At 55.5% G+C, this 19,147-nt stretch overlaps 1 protein-coding gene across 1 annotated transcript in view; it reads right to left on the bottom strand.

Annotated features, from left to right (window-relative positions):
- Positions 1 to 12,487: 12,487 nt before the first annotated feature.
- Positions 12,488 to 19,147, bottom strand: part of LOC127023321 (SH3 and multiple ankyrin repeat domains protein 3-like) — a 23,273-nt gene continuing 16,613 nt past the window's right edge. Inside the window, exons 2-3 of the mRNA XM_050907431.1 lie at positions 16,744 to 19,069; positions 12,488 to 13,313 (exon numbers count right to left, since the gene is read on the bottom strand). Coding sequence (XP_050763388.1) covers positions 13,304 to 13,313; positions 16,744 to 19,069 — 2,336 coding nt within the window. The 3' untranslated portion in view covers positions 12,488 to 13,303. The remainder of the gene's footprint in view (positions 13,314 to 16,743; positions 19,070 to 19,147) is intronic.

Raw genomic sequence — 19,147 nt, 5'->3', positions numbered from 1 at the left:
CTGAACCGCAGTCTGGAACAAGGACTGCTGACTTTGCTCCTGAGAGAGGGGCAGCTGGCAGGAGAGCACAAGCTTGCCTGCCCAGGAGTGGCCTTCCTGAGGAGCGTCGAGTGTGGAACAAACACAGCTCCCTCGAGCCAAGCGCCGGCAGAGTCAGGGCACGCTACGTTCAGCTCAAGTCTCATCGCAGTGTCTAACCACTGGTAAGACAACAAATCACGACCAATCCACTTGTAATTTTGCTGTCTGGCGAGGGGAATGCAAAGGAACCCAAAGCATCCCTCATGCATCGCTGGAGGTGCTCAGCCACCACGTGGGCAGCACACCAAGACTTCAGTCCCCAGATGAGTGCAGACCTGCCAACACCGATGAAATGGAAGATACTCAGGGCAATGAAACAGTCTAGGGGACAAACGTCCCTGCCTGAAGGCGTGTGTACCACTGACACATCTCTGCACTGGGGACTAGTTAGAGCCAGTGTCTCCCACATCCGTGTCACACCATGGTACAACGCAAACCTTTTCTTTTTGCAGAAAAAGGAGGGGAGAGATTTTAGTTTCTACATCTAAGAAGTGAAGTCCTTCTTGATTTCCTCAGTCTGCTCGGGATCTTACTTCCTTCTGCTTATTGCAAGAGCAGACAAGGGAAGAAGTCCTAGAACTAGCACAGATTCAGCATCTTCCTTGACACGGGCGATGACAAAGAGATGGGAAAGCTGATTCCTACAGCTTAAGCTGCAAGTGAACATGTAGCAACCAACGGTGTGAATCAGGCCAGCTCTATGCTGCTATTCGGATGTTCAGCAAGAGACCCTCATTTAACAATGCAAGTTTTTCATAAACCCTAATGCCAGATCATGTAGGACCAGCAAAGTTTGTAGATCACACTTAGGACTGCAGGACAGTAGTGCAGTGGCCAGATGTGGCCAGCAGCTCCATGAGCAGAGGAGCTACAAGTGGGAGAATGCTTCACAGTACAGCTGTAGACAATTACTTCTGAAAACCAGAGTAACATATGAAGTTGCGTAAGCCGTGACCTCCTACACACCATAACATGGGGCAGTAGCTCCTGAACTGCTGCTGGGCTGAGCTGCTACGGCTACACTGCATGGGCAGCACCAGGCAGGCTTCCTGGCTGGGGCAGGTGCTGGAAGCAGCCTGTGTGTGTTACAGTGGGGTGTCAGGAGAACACCCGCCACAGCAGATCCCGGCAGCGCGGGTCGAAGCCTGGTCTGACCTGCACAGCCAGCTCAGCTGGCCTGGCACATCGGAGAGGAAGGTTAGGGTCAGGGAACACCATCACGCACAGAAAACACCAACTATGAAACACTCTGCGCAAGTCTAGCAGGGACAGGAAAATGAACAAGTCTGTGGAAGGCCATGGACTGGAAAAGGGGAAACACAACCCCCATTTTTAAAAAGGGAAAAAAGGAAGACCCGGGGAACTACAGGCCAGTCAGTCTCACCTCTGTGCCTGGCAAGATCATGGAGCAGATCCTCCTGGAAACTATGCCAAGGCACATGGAAAATAAGGAGGTGACTGGTGACAGCCAACATGGCTTCACTAAGGGCAAATTGTGCCTGACAAATTTGGTGGTCTTCTACGACGGGGTTACAGCTTTGGTGGATAAGGGAAGAGCAACTGAAGTCATCTACCTGGACTTGTGCAAAGCATTCGACACTGTCCCGCACGACATCCTTCTCTCTAAGTTGGAGAGACATGGATTTGACGGATGGACCACTCGGTGGATAAGGAATTGGCTGGATGGTCGCACTCAAAGAGTTGCGGTCAACGGCTCGATGTCTAAGTGGAGAGCAGTGACGAGTGGCGTTCCTCAGGGGTCGGTATTGGGACCAGTGCTGTTTAACACCTTTGTTGGTGACATGGACAGTGGGATCGAGTGCACCCTCAGCAAGTTTGCCGACGACACCAAGCTGTGTGGTGTGGTCGACATGCTGGAGGGAAGGCATGCCATCCAGAGGGACCTGGACAGGCTTGAGAGGCGGGCCCGTGCGAACCTCATGAAGTTCAACAAGGCCAAGTGCAAGGTCCTGCACACGGGTTGGGGCAATCCCAAGCACAAACACAGGCTGGGCGAGGAGTGGATTGAGAGCAGCCCTGAGGAGAAGGACTTGGGGGTGTTCGTTGACAAGAGGCTCAACATGACCTGGCAATGTGCACTTGCAGCCCAGCAAGCCAACCATATTCTGGGCTGCATCAAGAAAAGCATGGCCAGCAGGTAAAGGGAGGGGATTCTGCCCCTCTACTCTGCTCTCATGACACCCCACCTGCAGTACTGCATTCAGCTCTGGGGCCCCCAACATAAAAAAGACATGGACCTGTTGGAGCGAGTGCAGAGGAGGGCCATGAAGATGATCAGAGGGCTCAAGCACCTCTCCTATGAAGACAGGCTGAGAGCTGGAGTTGTTCAGCCTGGAGAAGAGAAGACTCCGGGGAGACCTTATAGCGGCCTGCCAGTACTTAAAGGGGGCCTACAGGAAAGCTGGAGAGGGACTTTTTACAAGGGCATGTAGTGATAGGACAAGGGGTGATGGCTTTAAACTGAAAGAGGGTAGATTTAGATTAGACATAAGGAAGAAGTTCTTCACTGTGAGGGTGGTGAGGCACTGGCACAGGTTGCCCAGAGAGGCTGTGGATGCCCCATCCCTGGCAGTGTTCAAGGCCAGGTTGGATGGGGCTTTGAGCAACCTGGTCTGGTGGAAGGTGTCCCTGCCCATGGCAGGGGGGTTGGAACGAGATGATCTTTAAGGTCCTTTCCAACTCAAACCATTCCATGATTCTATATGGGAAAGGCAAGCAGACATGAATGGAAAATAAGGCACATGTGTCAGGTTGGAAGATGATGTGGACCCAACTGAAGCAACAGGGGAAGACCCGTCTGTTCCAGCTCTGGATGCCTTCAAAGCACAGCAGTCAGCTCTGGGTGCACTTCTGGGAAATGCCTGAAGAGACAAACAGTGGGGGCCTGAACCTCTTCTCACCTGAGGAGCATCTCAGACTGACCTGGAGGAAGCTGCGCTAGGTTTAACGAATGATTTTCTGGATTCTTGTCTAATCACTTTAAGCAGAGTACGAAAATCCACTCCAGAAAGCCGTGGTGATTGTCACTGCTTTACCTCATTATGGGAGGACAAAGCTGAAGATCTAAGCAATGGGATGGTATCACTGATGAAACAGTTGCTCCTGCTACTGTTCATTTTCCCTCTCGTAAGTTTTTCTCTTCTTCACTCTATATAAATTCCTCCACGTGGGAATGGGGCCCACCCCTGCAGGCATGCCACTGATGGAAAAGGAGCCAAGAACTTGTGACTTTTCCTCGAGCTGATGTGGGGAAGCAGTGCGCGTGTGTGTGTGGGGGAGGACAAGATGGGGAACCCCGGCTGGTGCCTGGATAACGGCAGGATGAGGCTGCTGCTCTGAGGCTTCGGGTTTTGTTGCAGTGCAAGGTGCAACCAAAGACCGAATCCTGAACTGGTGCGATGCTGAAAGGATGATATTCACCTACGGGCTGTCCACTGCCCCAGGTCCTTCTACGAATGCAGTGCCTTTCTTATGGAGAACTCCCACATCAGCCTGTCGTGGTCAGATGAGAGCAAGTTGCACTTTTGCTGGGTTTCTTTATTTTTTTGCTCTCCCAAACTGTGCATAAGACATTATCCCAATAAAATACAGAGGCTGGATTTGGGAAAAAGCCAGGCAGCCATGAAAATCCTGGGGGTATATTCCCTTTTGTGGCTTCTCAATGTAATGTCTCCTTCCTGTTTCAAAACTGCCTTTTTTTTCTCTCTCACTCCCTAATTTCCCTCTTCTCTCTGATCACCCTTCTGCAGCCAGAACAGCAGTCATTCTTGCCGTTCACCGCTAGAGCATTTTCCCCTGACCTCAAAAGACTAACTGACCTTCCTAGCTCACCGCACTGTCCTACAAACTTCAGCAGGACCTGTCTTCGGGGTCAGAACAGCCTGTCCTATCTTCTCCTGAGCTCCTGGCTCACAGTCACAGGCGTCTGGCCGGGAGCAGAGTGCCTCTGTGCTCAGCAGCCTCTGCACAGAAGACGACGGGATGGTGACAGCCACCGGCTGCTCGCAGAGCTGTGGCATTTGATGCCCAGCTGTCATTTACTGGGCCCCTGGTAGCACCTAAAGGCTCAGAAGTGAGGTCCTAGTCCAAAAAGTGCCCAGAAAAGAAGGACTTGGGACTCTTCCTATTTCTTGTTCCTTGCTGGTCTCAGATGAGCTGGGGGAGGGTACGTTTGTGTTTGTTTTTCACTTCCTGATTCCCAGCGCTGAGCTCTGACAGCCAAGATGGCGCATCCCTTCTCCCATCGTCCCCGACGGTGGGCACCGCGCAGGCCACGTGAAGCCCTGGGGACCCCACCGCGTGCCCTACCCTGGAGCGTGCGTGGGAGAGCGGGGGAACACGGCTTCATGCAGCCTGTACGGTGCTTACTGCGAGTGCTATGGGCAAGAAGACAGCAGTGTGTGTTGCTTGAGAAACCCTGGGCTTGCCTCTCATTGCGCTGGAGCCCCAGGATGGTCCCCTGAGGCTCAGGCAGGGCAGAGGCACTGCAGCTGGCCGGACATGGAGGGTTCAGTCGAGCCGTTTCATTGCTTTCCTTCAGACCCAACTTGCCTTGTGAATCTCACCGACAACTAAAACCTGAGCCTGGGTTACGGGCTCCGCTTTCTGCCCAGTGCCAGCACTGGGCTGGGTGTGGGGCCGAGCAGCTCCTCGCCGTGGCTCGTGCAGGGCAGCACTGCCCGAGTCCCAGAGCCTGAGCTCCGCCACGTGCGGAGGAAAGCAGGTCCGAAGCTTTACATTTTAGGTGACAAATTGTGTTGCAGGGGAAAACAACCACAGTCTGCAGTGAATGCCTGACCCTTTGTGCAACTAGTGAGAGGGGAAGCTGGCCCATCAGTGTTTTAATTGTGATGACACAGAAGGTTAATCTACAGGGTCAGAAGATGGCTAATTACGTACACAGCTAACCCCATGCCTCGAGCCAGCAGCAAGCACTTGTGCATCTGAACTGATGGTGCCTTAGGCCTGTTGTAGAATTGAGTCTCCTTGCTTGTGCACCCTAAAAACACCCTGGGTTTACAGCATCCCTCCCTTCCAGGGAATTAAATGCAAAAACCTGTGCTAAGAAAATGTTAAAGGTGCTCAGCTAAGCAGGCACCTGTGAAAGCCAGCATGGATTACACATCCAGGTTCATCGCTGATCCTTTTGGACCAAGACAGCAGCTAACCCTAACCCTAACCCTAACCCTAACCCTAACCTCTTCAGGCAGCAAATGGGAACAATGCCACTTGCGACGAGCCCTGGGCAGAGGCAGTGCCTGCTGTTCCCCTCCCCTGCTCTTGTTTACGCAGCCCGCTCGCATGCTGAGCACAGCTCCTGGCAAGGGCACCCTCTGCCGCAGGGCAGCGCAGGCAGGTGCGGGGAGCGGTGGGGAGCATGGGGGTCACACAGCCCGCTGCAGCACCCTGAGCACGGGCACGGGGCTGCAGCCCGCAGGAAAGCACCAGCCAAGGCTCTGATGCACTCACGCCTGCCCCGCTGGAGCTGAGCCACAGCCCCTCTGCAGCCTCGGGCCCCTCGTCAGGGCTGCGCTCAGTGCTCGCGGGGCTGGACAGGGTGGCTGCAGCTCACGCTCGGAGTCGGGCAGGGATACTGGGTGCGGGCGAAACAATGTCCAAAGCTTTCACACAAACAGGGCTGTGCAACAGAGAGGAAACATCAGCTGACAATCACGGTCAGTCAGATGGTGCTGGACGGGAGCAGGCACTGCCATTGTCTGAAACGCTGGCTCAGCGGAACGGGGACGAGCCGGCTCCCATTCAGCGCAGCCAGCCATCATCCCTGAACGCTTTCTGACCAGCTGGTGCTGCCACTGGGGCTGCTGGGCAGCATCCTAACGACGTGGGGGCAGAAGACAGACCGAGCAGACTAAATTCACCCTGTCCTGCGCCAGGCAGCGCAAAGCTGAGGGATGAGCCAAGGGCCCGCAGTACTAACACGGGTGGCAGATCTCCCCTGGGTGCAACCCGAACACTCAGACACTCTGCGACACCAGCAACAGGACTGAATGCATGAAGACATGGGCATATGCAATGACATGAGGACCCTCCCACCGCTGACCACACGCAAACAAAGCAAGATTTGCTGTGCAGAACCTGAGGCACGAATCTCTCTGCCCAGCTCTAGCCAGAGCAGCGCTTGGTCTCTGGCCAGACCTAGGGGCTCTACAACCTTTTGCTCCAACAGGACTGAAGTGGACCCAATGGCTTCTGAGTCTCCCACACCTCTGCTTAAACCAGCCGTGTGTTACAGCCTGGGACTGGAGCAGAGCTGATCCCTGGGGAAGGCATCCGCGCGGCTGTCTGGAAAGCGGTACGGCAGCCACCGCCAGCCCAGCAGTGGTGCAGGGCATCTGGCAAGAGGAGTTTCCTAGCGCTGCCGTTCTGCTCTCCCGGGACTGGCCCTGTCCAGCTGGGCACCGGGAAGGGGATGCAGACTCGGAAATTCAGCACTTGGCAGAAAATGACAAGTAAAATCAAACATGAGACTACCCAGAGCTCTGCGTGGGCTCTGGGGTTGCATTCACACGTGGAAGCGACACAGATGTAGGTAGCTAGTTTCATACACACTACGGGTAAAAAAAAAACAGGACAGACAGACAAACATGGAAGAAGCACAACCGAGACCACACAGCTGGCCATGCACACTGGGGAAATTCGCCTGGTGGGCACCCAGATCAGGGGCACGTGCCACAGCTCAAACCCTCCAGTGCCCACCCAGGCCTGCAGGTCACCTCCTGGTGAGGGAGAGGGATCCTGCTGCTCAGCCCAAGCGACCTCGTGCAGACAGGAATGGCCTCTCTCAGGGTCTCGCTGCCTGGTCCAGCCTGGTGAATGCACACAGCTCATCAGCCACGGGCTTGCGAAGGGTAGCAACTGAGACCTGCTGGGGACATGGCCAAGGAGCCCTGCCAGCAAGGACACTGAGACCTGCTGGGGTCATGGACCAAGGAGCTCTGCCGGCAAGGGCTCTTCCAGCAGCAGTCATTAACCAGTTTGGGAGAAGGCGGGGTCACTTTTCTGTACCCTGATTTCCCTACAGCTGTCTCAGGTAAACACTTGTCTATGGTTTAAGTCTGTGCCAACAGTGACTTCCCTGGGGACACCGTAAGTCACCCGCTGTGGGTCACCAGGCTGGAGCTCCTGCGGCTCTGGGGTGCCTGCCAGAAGGCAGCACTGCCCTGCCGGTCTCTTCCAGGCCCGCCCCCTCCGCTGGTCAGCTGAACCCCAGCCTGGGACAGCTGTATGACCTCAGGGTAGCAAGAGCATAAGATGCTGCCTCCTCTGCCTCACAGGGTTTTTGCTGCAGGTGGTGACCCAGGGACACCCCACGACTGGGAAGTCGTGAACCTGCAGGGAAGGGGGAGCCTGGTGCATCAATTGCAAGGGGGGAGCTGCTGGGGCTCAGAAGGGGGATGTTCCCTCCTGGGACCAGCCCCACCCTTGCTGGGGTCCCTCCCCATGGGGCTGAGTTGCACCAAGGGGGCCCTTCCCCTGCACAGCCCTTGCTGGATGTCCCCTGGGCAGCCGCGACGCGGGCACATGGTCTCGTCCGGGCCGTGGTACGAATCCCATGGAAGCCCGAGGGAATTTCCTCAGTCGTCACCTACGAGCAGCAGCACACGACATCACAGCACAGGGACACGGACATGCTACCGGGGCACACCAGGGTGGGAGGGGGACACTCACATGCCAGAGCAAGCACCGCTGCCCGCTCTCAGCCAGCCGTGGTGGTGGGAGAGCGGGGAGCGGGACCGGCACAGGCGCGGGGAGACGAGGTGAGTTTGCTATGGGATGAGAACATGCTCACTTACACAACTCGCCCACCCTCCGGAGGCCAGAGGCGGTTCTAGACAGAGCAGCGCGGACATGCAGATGGAGAGCAGGAAGAGAGGCAATGAGAGAGAATGTTAGCTCCGGTCCGGGGCAGCAACAAGACAGAGAAGAGCGAACGGACTTCATCACGCGGCCCGAGGCCGGCACGGGCTGAGGCTGAGCGGCACCGCAGGAGCCTGGCCACGCCGCGAGGCCCGGGCACCTCGGCAGGGCCTCCCGTGCCTTGCGGGCCTGTGGGCTCTGGCGGCGGCGTGCACGGCACGGCACAGCGGTGCCCCGCGCCGGGGATGGGGCAGGCCCCGCAGCGCCAGGAGCGCCGGGCAGAAAGGCTTCGCCATCTGGGGTGAGTGGCTGAGCCCCAGGCAGCTCTGGGGAAGGGGCGATCCCGGGGGCAGTGAGGGGACCCAGGAAATGGCTGACGCGGGGCTTTTGGGGCCAGTGAAGGTCGGGACATTCCACACTGGCTGAGGTTACGTCCGTGTGTTTACTACAGGAAATGGGACATTCATAATTGCATGAATTCCACAGCCAAAGCCTGAAGGATTCGACAGTGCTATTCGTAACAGCTGGGAGGAGAGGGAGGAGGACGGGAAGAGACAGGGAAGGGACAGGACAGAGATTGGGGAAGGGCAGAAGAGGGAGGGGAAGGAAACAACATATGCGTGAGAAAAAATGCCCCACAGCAAGAACAAGAAAGAGCGGCGAATACAGTTCAACATCTTTTCTGACTTTACCCAATAGCTGTGTTAAGTGTTTTGTTTTCATGATTGTGAGAATAACAGCTACAGCTAAAGGTCAATGGAATATTATTAGGGCCTTGCAAGTGAGTGTTTCCCAGAGGGGATAATCACAGTTCCTCTGGTACGGAAGTTTGCTTGAATCCCTTGCTGAGGTCTGTGCTGCGCCAAAGGACTTGCCCTGGGCTGGCAGGGGAAAATTCAACATTTGCTTTCCAGTGAGCAGGCGGGACATGTCGCATCTCCTCGCAGGGGCAAGGGACCTTGCACCCGCTGCCTGGGTGCTGGGCTGCTCTACTGAGCTTTCTAAACCTTCTTCTTGCGCATCGCGAAATCCCTCAACTGTGGCTATCGGGAGGGAGTGAGAGGCCTCATCTCACCTAGATGACACCGCCACCTCCTCCGAGCACAGACCCCATCGTCTCCCTGACCTCCACTGGCAGGGGCCTCGCTGTATCAGGGGCTTCCAGCAATGGTTTGGTTTGGCACCGTGGCTACAAACGTCAAAGGATCACTGCTTTCATTCAGAGTTTTATCCCTTTTCTGCAGGTGAAGCGGCTGCACGCAGAATGGGAAGAAACGGCCAGGAGCCGTGCAGAGAGCACGGCCACCTCGGTCAGGCAGCTGTGCTGCTCCAGGCAGGGTTTGCTTTGCCAAACGGGACTGCAGGTGGAAAGCACTGTCGGGTACCTGCTGCGGGTCACTAATAGCAGGGTCAAGTGAAGACTGTGCTGTTCTAGCTAGAGGGTCTAGCCCAGTGCCGCGCAGCTCGCAGTGGAGTCATTTGGGCAGCCCCAGGGTGGGCTGGCCGGCCAGGAGAGACGTGTGGTTATCCCCTGGGGAATGGCAGGCACCTCCAGGGATGGTGTCCTGGCTGTGTCATGGTGACCAACCTGCTACGCTGGAGGAGTGATGTAGAAGAGCAAGAGGACTTCTGAACGCACTTTGAACGGTCTCCCTCTCATGCTTCTCCATACAAGAGGGTCTCGGCCTCCTGCTATGGTTTTTCTTGGGCAGTTTTGCAGATGGTGCTGTAACTGGACTGCAAGCCTTTCAGCCATGAGCTCTCGCCTGCCTGTGCTCTGTCATGGAACAGGGACAATTGGGAGCAAGCCCGGGTGTCAGTAAATGTTTACAACAGCGAGGTTCTGGCAGGGTCAGAGCATTACGGACGTAAGAGCTGCTTATGCCTTAACTAAACGTTACATCTCTCATTGCAGCAAGCTTGTTTTGTCCTCCTCTGATCTCTTCTTTGTAGGAAAAGGAAATTTAGGGCCAGTATACATAGGAGACTTCCAGCCTGCTCATGTGTTGCCCCTGGGACTCTCCAAGCCAATCTCTTCCTAAGCTCTCACTGGAGAGCGTGCACAACCGTGGCAGACTGCCTGCAGAACTGCTCCAAGGTAGCACGCAGGCCTCTTTCCACGTGGTTGCTTTGCTTCCTGTTTGTTGACAAAAGAAGTGAAATTTGAATGGGTCCCTTCGTATTTCTCCGTACAAGAGGAAAGGCCCTTTTTCTGTGCCTTCCACTTCTAGTCCGCTAAAGCCCTGAAAGGAGCAGCCCTTACAGCTCTTCTCCTGCACTTGGGTGATAAAGCGACTGCACCGTGGGACCCTCCTGGAGATAGACTCAGCAATGAGTGAACCCTTCAGGCTTTAACTCTTCCCTCTTTCAGGCCACTGTGGCACTGACACAGTCTTGGTGGGACCCAGAGCTCTTCTCACCGAGGTCTAGACAACCCCTCACTGCTCTTCCCAAGTCTCGCTCCGGACAAGCATGAGGCAGAGTCACGGTTTGCTCTTCTACTCACTTGGAGGGATGAGTGGATGAGCTGTGATTAGTGGATGTTAGTGACCAGATGAGGTGAAGCCAGCTGTGCTTGCTGTGACATGGACACATGCTGAGACTTGCCACCCACAATGCCCCTGTCTCCTTGTAGGCAATGCACGTCAACATCAAAACCAGAGCCCCGGCCACCAGTGGCAGGAAGCATCGAGCTGGTGTCAGATCGGTGTGTCACCTCGGATCGAGGCGAGTGTTTCCCTGCGGTGGGTGCTCTCTCAATTACTACATTTTCACAGCAGCCCCTAGAAACTCTTGCTTTTCCAAATACTCAGCCTCCATCAGCTTATCTCTAAACAGCCTGTGCTTTCCCACTCCCTTGCTGGCTGCAGAGCCATGTCTACGTGGAAAAGCTGCAGAGGTGGACTGGGCTCAGGAGTGCCCCATCCTCAGCCTGACATCCTGCGCTGAACGCTGGGAAAATGCCATGGCAACCAGGAGGGAAGAGCATCTTCCGGCATGCCGCTCGGAGCTGACAGCAGGACGCGTGGCGAGCCGCCCTGCCGCCCGGGAGCCCCCGCCGCAGTGCCGGTGGCCCCGCTGCAGTACGCCTCCACGAGCAGAAGCCTCCTCCCACGGGAAGGGGAACCCAGGGGACGAAGGATGCATTTTTACAGTTACCTACAGAGATGCGTTAAGCATCTTTAAGTGCAGCAGCCGCAGGAAAGCAGGATGGAGACCTGCCAAGCCTCCGTCACAGGGCTGCAGGTTTGCCTTCCTCTTCGGTGGCTGCGCCCGACACGTGAGGAAAGGTGGGGTGCTCGGGGGAGCTCAGGGGCCTGCAGGACAGCATGCCGCTGCGAGCACCAGCTGGGGCTCGCAGGCTTTGTGGCCATAGGCAGCCCGGCTGTTCCAGGCAGGGCTGCGGGGACGCCCTGCTTGACGTTGCCAAAGGACGCCGCTGCCGCCTGCCGAGGGGCTTCAGCCTCCTGGCACACTGAGGCCGGGGGCTGTTGCCGGCACCCTGCCCGGGACTCTGCTGCTCAGCTGGAAGGCCACCTCCTCTCCAAACCTCAATGCAGCACAAATGACGTCCCGTACGCCCCAAACTCCCTCTAGGGAAGGCGCTGAGAAGCGCAGATCTCAGCTGGCCTCATCAACGCCAATCTCCAGCTTTTCATCAGCTCTCCATGGACAATTCCCTTGACTGCGGAAAGAAAGCTCAGCTCTGCTTTGTGCATGAGTTTAGACACCATGAAGAGACAAAAAGCCTACAAGGAAACAGGGGGTTGTATCTGCAGCGGCTGAAAGCTTGCACCAGAAATGTTACACCATTTAACTGAAACAGAATTAATTGATGAGTTTATATAGAAAGAGGTAGCTTTACCCTAGGAGCTAAATGCCTAAAGGGCTTATTTTTCTTCTCTCTCTCTTTCAGATCTGTAGAAATACAAAGCAGTTGTGGGTTTCCAGAACAGCACCTGAAAAACTCAGTTTTGCATCTAAAATTCTGCTTCACATGATACATTTGGCATGTTCGGCTGTTGCTTAAAGATAAACAAACAAGCAAACAAACAAACAAACAAAAACCCTTTGCAAAGCACCCTTTAACCCAGGTTGTTGGCTGCATTAGCTGGAGCCCCAAACCAGAACCGTGTTGACACTTCAGATGCTTCTGCCTTGAGTCAATATGAGCTCACATTTAGCTTTAAGGGCTGGCCGACCAGCATCGCACCAACCCCGTCAGCAGAGGTGGGAGGTTGAGATCTGAGTGTGACTATGCGCAATGAGGGATGACACAAGCCTGATGAGGCTGGATGGCCGTGGCCAGTCACAAGACAAGGGGACACTGAACAAGAATGCCATCTCAACACACGGTTTCACGTTGCACATTTAATGCGTGAGTCACCCTGAAGCACACTGAGTTCAGCCTCTGGTACTAATGCAGTTCTTCAGCTGGCATTTGCATCGCTAGCTATGACTCACTGGATCACTAATCAGAAACGTACACCTCTCATCATTAGTTAGCGTCAGCTTTATTGTGGTAATGGATGTCACACAATGAATCCATTTCAGCGTTCAGCAGCAGCTCTGAGCTGCGGGGTCCTCGCACTGCTCCTGCTCAGTGGAACGACTGCTCGGCATCTGCTGCTGCATGAGCTCTGTCCGGGGGTGGCTGGGAAGTTCAAGTCAGAGAGACGCCAAGACGTCTGGTCACTCTCCTGCAGCTCAGCTTAGCAAAGGCTACTGCGTGTTGGGACACTGGATCTTCAAGGATCCCATTCATGTTACACATGAAGAGAGCTGCTGCTGGCCTCATGTCAGCCTTCAGAGACATGCTATGTCAAAGTAACGGTCAGGGTAGCTCCCAGCGGAGCAAAGTTCGTGTGTCCCCAACTCAAGGGTCATCGCTTATTCCCACGGGACAGTACGAATGGAAGGTGTCGCTCTGCTCTGCTGTCACTGTCACCGCCGAACTACGGCGTCTCGGTGAGGGCTGTGCAGAAGGCTGTATCTCAGCAAGCAGGCACGCTACTGCTTCGGGAGCAGAACCTTCCTCTGACAGCACGCAGTGCCTGGGCACAGCAGAGCTTCCCTCGCCACGCTCAGCCCTGGCCGGTCACACAGGGCCCGAGGAGCGGGGAGGATGGAATAAGTATCGTCTCTATCGATTGCCTTAACTCTGACCTTATGTTCTCATTCTCAGTATTTCTTGGCCTCTTTCTCAGTCCCTCTTGTCAAACATCCTCCTGTGGAAGACCGTCTTGGAAGGAGACACAGCCAGAGTTAGAGTTACGGAGCAAGTGGTTTGTCTTCTGTTCCTGGGGGTCCCCAGACAGGACCCTCACAGACCTCTGCAAGAGAAACGCACCAGGGCCTGCACTACAGCCACCACGTGCAAAGTGAAGTTACCAGCTCTTAGATGTAACTACTGTAAATTCAGAATTTAATGTGCTTAGAAAGAAACTCCAGCAATGAAACCTGCCACTGCAGGCAAGCCGCTCCGCCTGCTTCAGCAGCTCCTGTGGCCCCTGGAAGGGCACTGGCAGCTTGTGCACGGCTCCTGCAAGGGCACCTCATCGTCCCCGAGTCCTGTGGAACTCCAGGACACGTCTGGCTCTAGGTAAGAGCTTCACTTTGGCTCACGACCCTTTTCTGGAGCAGAGCTGAATGTCAGAATGACAGAAAAAGCTGCAGTGCAAGTCAGGCCGCAGCCCTTCAGTGCTCCCAACGCCCCGAGGAGGGGCTCAGACCGGCTCTGGCTGCAGCAGCGCCTGGGCTTTCACGAAGCCTGGCCAAAGGGGTGCAGCACCCTTCAGCCCCTGAGGGGATGCTCAAGGGCCATCCCGGCTGGCAGCGGCCATCACACCAGCACGGTCCCACCTCACTCCTCCTTAGCAGCACTGCTGTATTTAGGGGTGGCTGTTGTGGGAGGTTTAGGTAGTACTGTCGTTCTCAGGACAGGCCCAGGGACTTGAAAATGTGTCCTGAAATGGGTCGTCTAAGCTTATCTAACTGCTCTTTATATTATTTTCTGAATTTACGGCAATTTCATAAAAGAGAGGAATTTTCACAATGAAGGAGAGTGGCTGACATCATTAAATATTCTATTTACAGCTGACTTCCTGGGAAATATTTCAAGTCTTTGACATCAACTGGGAGCATAAAGATTTCAGAGATGAAAGGCCATGACTTTCAGAAAAAGGAGTGAGAACATTTAACTCTGCAGGACAGCTGAAAGTGCCAAGCACTTGGCGGCAGGGGGGGTAAGGAGGAGGATGGACTGCCCTTCCCCGGGGCAGGAGGACGGGGTCTCTACAGAAGGTGATGCGCAGCAGAACCATGTCACAGGGCAGGAGCTTGGGCAGGGCCCGCTGCTCCTGGGAGAGACGGGGGCGAGGGAAGCACACTGCCTATTGGAAGCACAGGAATCAAAGGGAAGTAGTGGTAGTCCTGGAGGCATGAAGGACAGGAAGGGTTAAAGAGAGGCAGAGGATGGACAAGGGGTATCCCCTAGAAATGGGGGGTACTTGCGCATCGCTGCCGGGAGGTTGCATGAGGATCGTACACGGTGGTCTGGACGGACAGGGGAGGCCAGGGAAGGAAAGAGGACAGGCAGCGGGGGGGCTGCGTTCTGACACCACGTGGAGTCACAGGTGCTTTTCGGTGCTGGCTCTGGGAGACCCAAGGGGGCTGAAGGCAGACGGCCCAGCGGCCCCTCCACCAGCCCCGGGGGAGGGAGGGCCAGCCGGGCCCCAAACCAGGTCTCAGCAAAGGGCCAACGCCTGGCACGGCTAAGCTGTTTGAGATGCCACGCCTGGTTGCCATTAAAAGCTGGTAACGTCCAAGTTCTCTAGCGTCACTGAAGACAGGCACAGTCAGCACTTTCTAGGAATACGAGGCATGGCGTGCCTGATCTCAGAAGGGTCCCCAGATATAATTAAAGCAAGTGCATTCAGCACAGGACCCCGTGGTTCCCGACTGAGCAGTGCAGGGAGAAGGGACCATGTGTGAGACACCGGTCTCCAGGGAATGGCCATAACGTGCATTTGGGGCCAAATCCAGAGAGACAGAACAGTGTAGCAGGGCAAGATCCAGAGATTTTATTCCACACTGCGGTTGTAACTACAAGTTTGGTACCTACCGAGAGGTGGATCACCAGTGCAGCCCGGCTGGCACTGCCAACACAGGCACTGGCAGGGAGACGTGAGCCAGCTGAAGGATGGAGCTACATGAACACTGCCCTGGGGGTATGTCAGGACAGGAGACTTTGTCCCCAGTGCTACAGCTCGAAACGTCACCCACTGTGCTAGCACCACGTGGACTTGTAACCCATCACTGTGATGATCTGGTTAGAAAAAGCTTTCCAAAGAAGGGTCCCCCTTAGCTCAGAGCTCCCTGCTGAACTGGGACCTCGCTGACCCCCAGCAACCACCGGTGGGTGCTTAATGTGGCTTTGCTACTGTGGGAGGTGTTGTGTGGCTGCGTCCTGAAAGGGTAGAGTGAGACAGGAGATTTTGGGTCACTTCCTGCTGTAACTTCAAATTTCAAAGCCTTGTAAGGGTTCGCTCTGAAATCTTGGGCTCTAATTTAGAGTTTTTTGGTTTAGTTTGGTTTTACAGTTAGGTGGGGATGTTGGGGTGAAAGCGTGGGGCGAAGAGGCCACTGCTGCCATGGGGGCAGCAGGTCAGAATAAACGGCGGGTGCCAGCAGGTCAGTGGGTGGCCTGGCACGGAGGACACGCAGGGCAGCGCAAGGGACACAGAGAGGTCCGTGCTGCTCGGGGAGCGTGGTGGTCACAGCTCCAGCATGGGAGAGGGAACTGGTGTCTCCTGAGTGCTGTGAGGGATGAGGAAACCTGAGTATGACTTTGTAAGAGGAAGAGGCTCCTGCGTGTCCTGGGGTCCCTCTGCTGTGACCTTTCAGATGTCCTGGGCTGGCTGGGCTCCGCGCAGGTCTGTGTGTGGAGGAGGAGAACGAGGGCTGAGAGGATCTACCACGCTTAGGCGCTGCGTAGACACCTCTGAGCCAGCAGCCAACCCACCGGCCGACCGGCACGGAGACGTGTGTGACCCAGCGCTGCGCTCAGCAGGATACGGCCGCTGCGAGCGCCCATGGGAGGGATGCCCGGCTGCACCCCCCTGCCCAGAGCCATGCGTAACACCCGCCATCTGTGGCCTGCCAAAACACCTCCCTGCGGGTCACCAGAGCTGGCTCGTTCCAGAAACGGGGCCGAGCTCTGCCTCAGCGAACAAAGGTCGGGGTGGTGCTGCTGTGTCCTTTCTAAGGGCTGTCGCAGAGCACCCTCGTGACGGCTCCCGCTCAGCAGTGAGTGACCAGAGCTCTAATACATAGTCTGACAACATTTGGAGATCCTTTGAAATGAAAAGCACTAGAGAAACACACATTGTTATTAATTGTTCAGGAGCAAACATTTAGAAGTGAAACCCACAACTAAATACAGCAGCTTCACAATAGCATCGAGACAGAGGAGGAACATGAAACAACAGGAAGGCAATTTAAAGGGAAAAAGCAACAGTGCGAGCTCGCTATGTGTGTGGTGCGTAGAGAGGAGCCATGAACAAATCACACCAACTTCTGGAAAGCATGTCTCAGCATTGTCTCTCCCCGTGCAGCTGAGAAGTCCTGACATCTCTGAAACGCCCCTCAAAACACACCCTGGATTACTCGGCACAGTTCCACTCCGCTTCTGCACCTCCCTGTCCCCCTGGGTGCCTAAGCCCTGCACCCGCCCCCTCCCTGGGCCAGCGACCAGCATCTTACCGTGCCGCGACCACAGGTGACTTCTTCCCGGGATCTAACGTGGACCCGGCTGGTTCCTCCCCCAGTGATCGTGTATCCTTATTCAGTTGCTGTAGTCGGGAACTCAGCTCACTGATCACAGTTGGCTTGTCATCATCAGCCCCATGGATTGGCCTGCTCTCCATGGGGTCCCCCCATAGCTTGGACCTTCTCTGAAAGAGGTAGCGTGGCCGGCCAATGCTGGCTGATGCCAGAGTGGCCGCATGTTGCTGGGAGATGAGCTCGCTGTCCGAAGACTGCTTCAAAAGTGGGTCCCTGAAAGTAACTGGCCCCTTGCTGAGCTGGGACTTGAGTTTTGGCTTTGGAGGCACTGGTGGCTTCTCGAGTATAAAAGTTTGTCCATCCGCAAAGGAAGTGTATGTGTCAGTAGGCTCCCCGCTTTCTGAGGACAACGTAGACATGCTGGAGACCGTAGAGATGGTGCTTGTGGTCTCCAGGTGATGGTCACTTGAACTTCTGGTGTCCACCTCTTCCACTCCCGAGTCTGCAGCAGACTCTGGGGCTACGGGGGCATCAGAGGGCTTCCCTGAGGGTGTTCCGCCAGTGGTAGAAGGTGCTACTGCTGCCGCTGGTATGGATGGCATGCTAGGCGTAGCCAGGTGGCTGACTGGTGTGCCAGGGGTGGTGACCAGTACCCCGTTTGCAAACTCATCTGGTGGAGGCACCAGCCCTATCTTGGCCAGCTCCTCCCTGGTCTCTTCGTCACTTGAAGACAACTGAGCTGGTGGGAGGGTAACCGTGTAGGGCTCCACTTCTTCCTCCGAACTCCCTTGTCCCAGCGTCTTGTCAGAGGCTGGACTGACTGGAGGCTTTCCCACGGGACTGGGCTGGGTCTCTGCTTTGGGGGACTCTGCTGGCTCTGTGCATGCTTCAGGGACAGCTGGTTTCTCCTCTTTTATCTCAAGTCCTATCTCGTCTTGGCCATTACTTGTGGCATGAACCATGATGAGGCCAGCGGTCTTCTGCTGTGATGTATCCACTATGCTAATAATCATGGACTTCTTGTCTTCTTGTTTCTTCTCCTCCTTCCCAGGTGTTTCTGCTCTTGCCTCAGTTTCTTTTCTCAGTGTGGACGGGGTTCCCCACTGGCTCTTAGTAGGGGCCAAAGTCCCAGAGTCTGTTCCGATTGCCCCTTTGCCTCCAGGTGAGTACGCAGGGGACACCAAGCTCTCCAACTCCCCCCTCTCTGGTTCTTTGGTTTGGATGTCCACAAACAGGGGTGCTGCTCTGTCTGAGTCCGGGCTGTGGATCGGGGTGGGCGACCGGGATGGGACTTGAGTTGAGAGGGCCCGTTCCCTTGCGGCCAGCGCAAGCGCCAGTGGTGAGTTCGGATCCAAGGGCTTTCCTGTTAGGGGGTGGATGAACGTTGAGGATGAGCTGCTAATTAATGGCTTTAAAGCTGAGACAGGGGAAGGCAGTAGTACATCTCGGCTTCCTAACAACCGCTCATCAATAGACCTGGACTGCTGCAAGGATGGCATGTCGCTGCTGGGGGGGCTTCCTTCAATGGCCCCAACCGAGAGGAAGACTGTGGATTTCCGCCTCTCATCCAGACGACGGTCTCTGTCCTTCATGACTCCAGCGATGGCAGTGGCAAAGGGGATGCTTGTGGCTTCAACCTGAGCAATGCCGGTGTGGTGCTGATATTCCACTCCACTCAGGCGATGGCTCCTGCGGGTGGGAGAGGGCTCCCTTGTAAAGCCCCCGGTGATGGCCAGTGCTGCTCTCTCCTGTGCATCCTCCACTTGTAACTGCTTAACAAGAGGACTCTTCTTCCTCTGTGGCTTGGTGGGAGCAAACAGGCTGACATTGAACTGACCCATGTTGGCATAAGGGTTGTCAATCACTCTCCCCTTCCTCTTCAGCTTCTCTGGAGGGGTTGCAGATGGGCCAGGTCGGGGGATCTCTGTTGGCTCCACGGGAAGATGAGAGGAATCCTGTAGGATTATCATGGATCGGGCCCTCTTCTGCCTTTCAGGGTAAGGAATGGAAGTCCTCGCCTGATCATACATCTCAGCGGCGCTAATGACCTGCGGGAGTCCATGGAGTTTAGCCTCCAGGCCTGGCTTAAAGCTTGATCTTATGGTATCATAAGCTCTTCCTGGGGGTGGAGGTGGCGAGAAGGATGGAGGGGGGCCTGTGTCAAAGTAATATGGAGAAGGAGGTGGGGGTGGGGCTGTTTGAGGTGGTGGTGGAATCCCATGTCCTTCCCTAACAGTGTCTTGCATTGATGTGCTCCGGGGAAACTTCCCATCTAGCAAAGAAGCAGCGAGTTTCTCGTCTTCACCTGGAAGACAAGAAGAACAGTGAAGTCAGAGAGGACGTCTCCAGAGAACCCAGAGTGCGACGGTCACCGCGAATTGGA

Source organism: Gymnogyps californianus, chromosome 1 (assembly GCF_018139145.2).
Source record: "Gymnogyps californianus isolate 813 chromosome 1, ASM1813914v2, whole genome shotgun sequence".
Taxonomy (NCBI): domain Eukaryota; kingdom Metazoa; phylum Chordata; class Aves; order Accipitriformes; family Cathartidae; genus Gymnogyps; species Gymnogyps californianus.
Note: the sequence above shows the minus strand (reverse complement) of the source record. Positions and strands in the feature narration are given on the sequence as shown.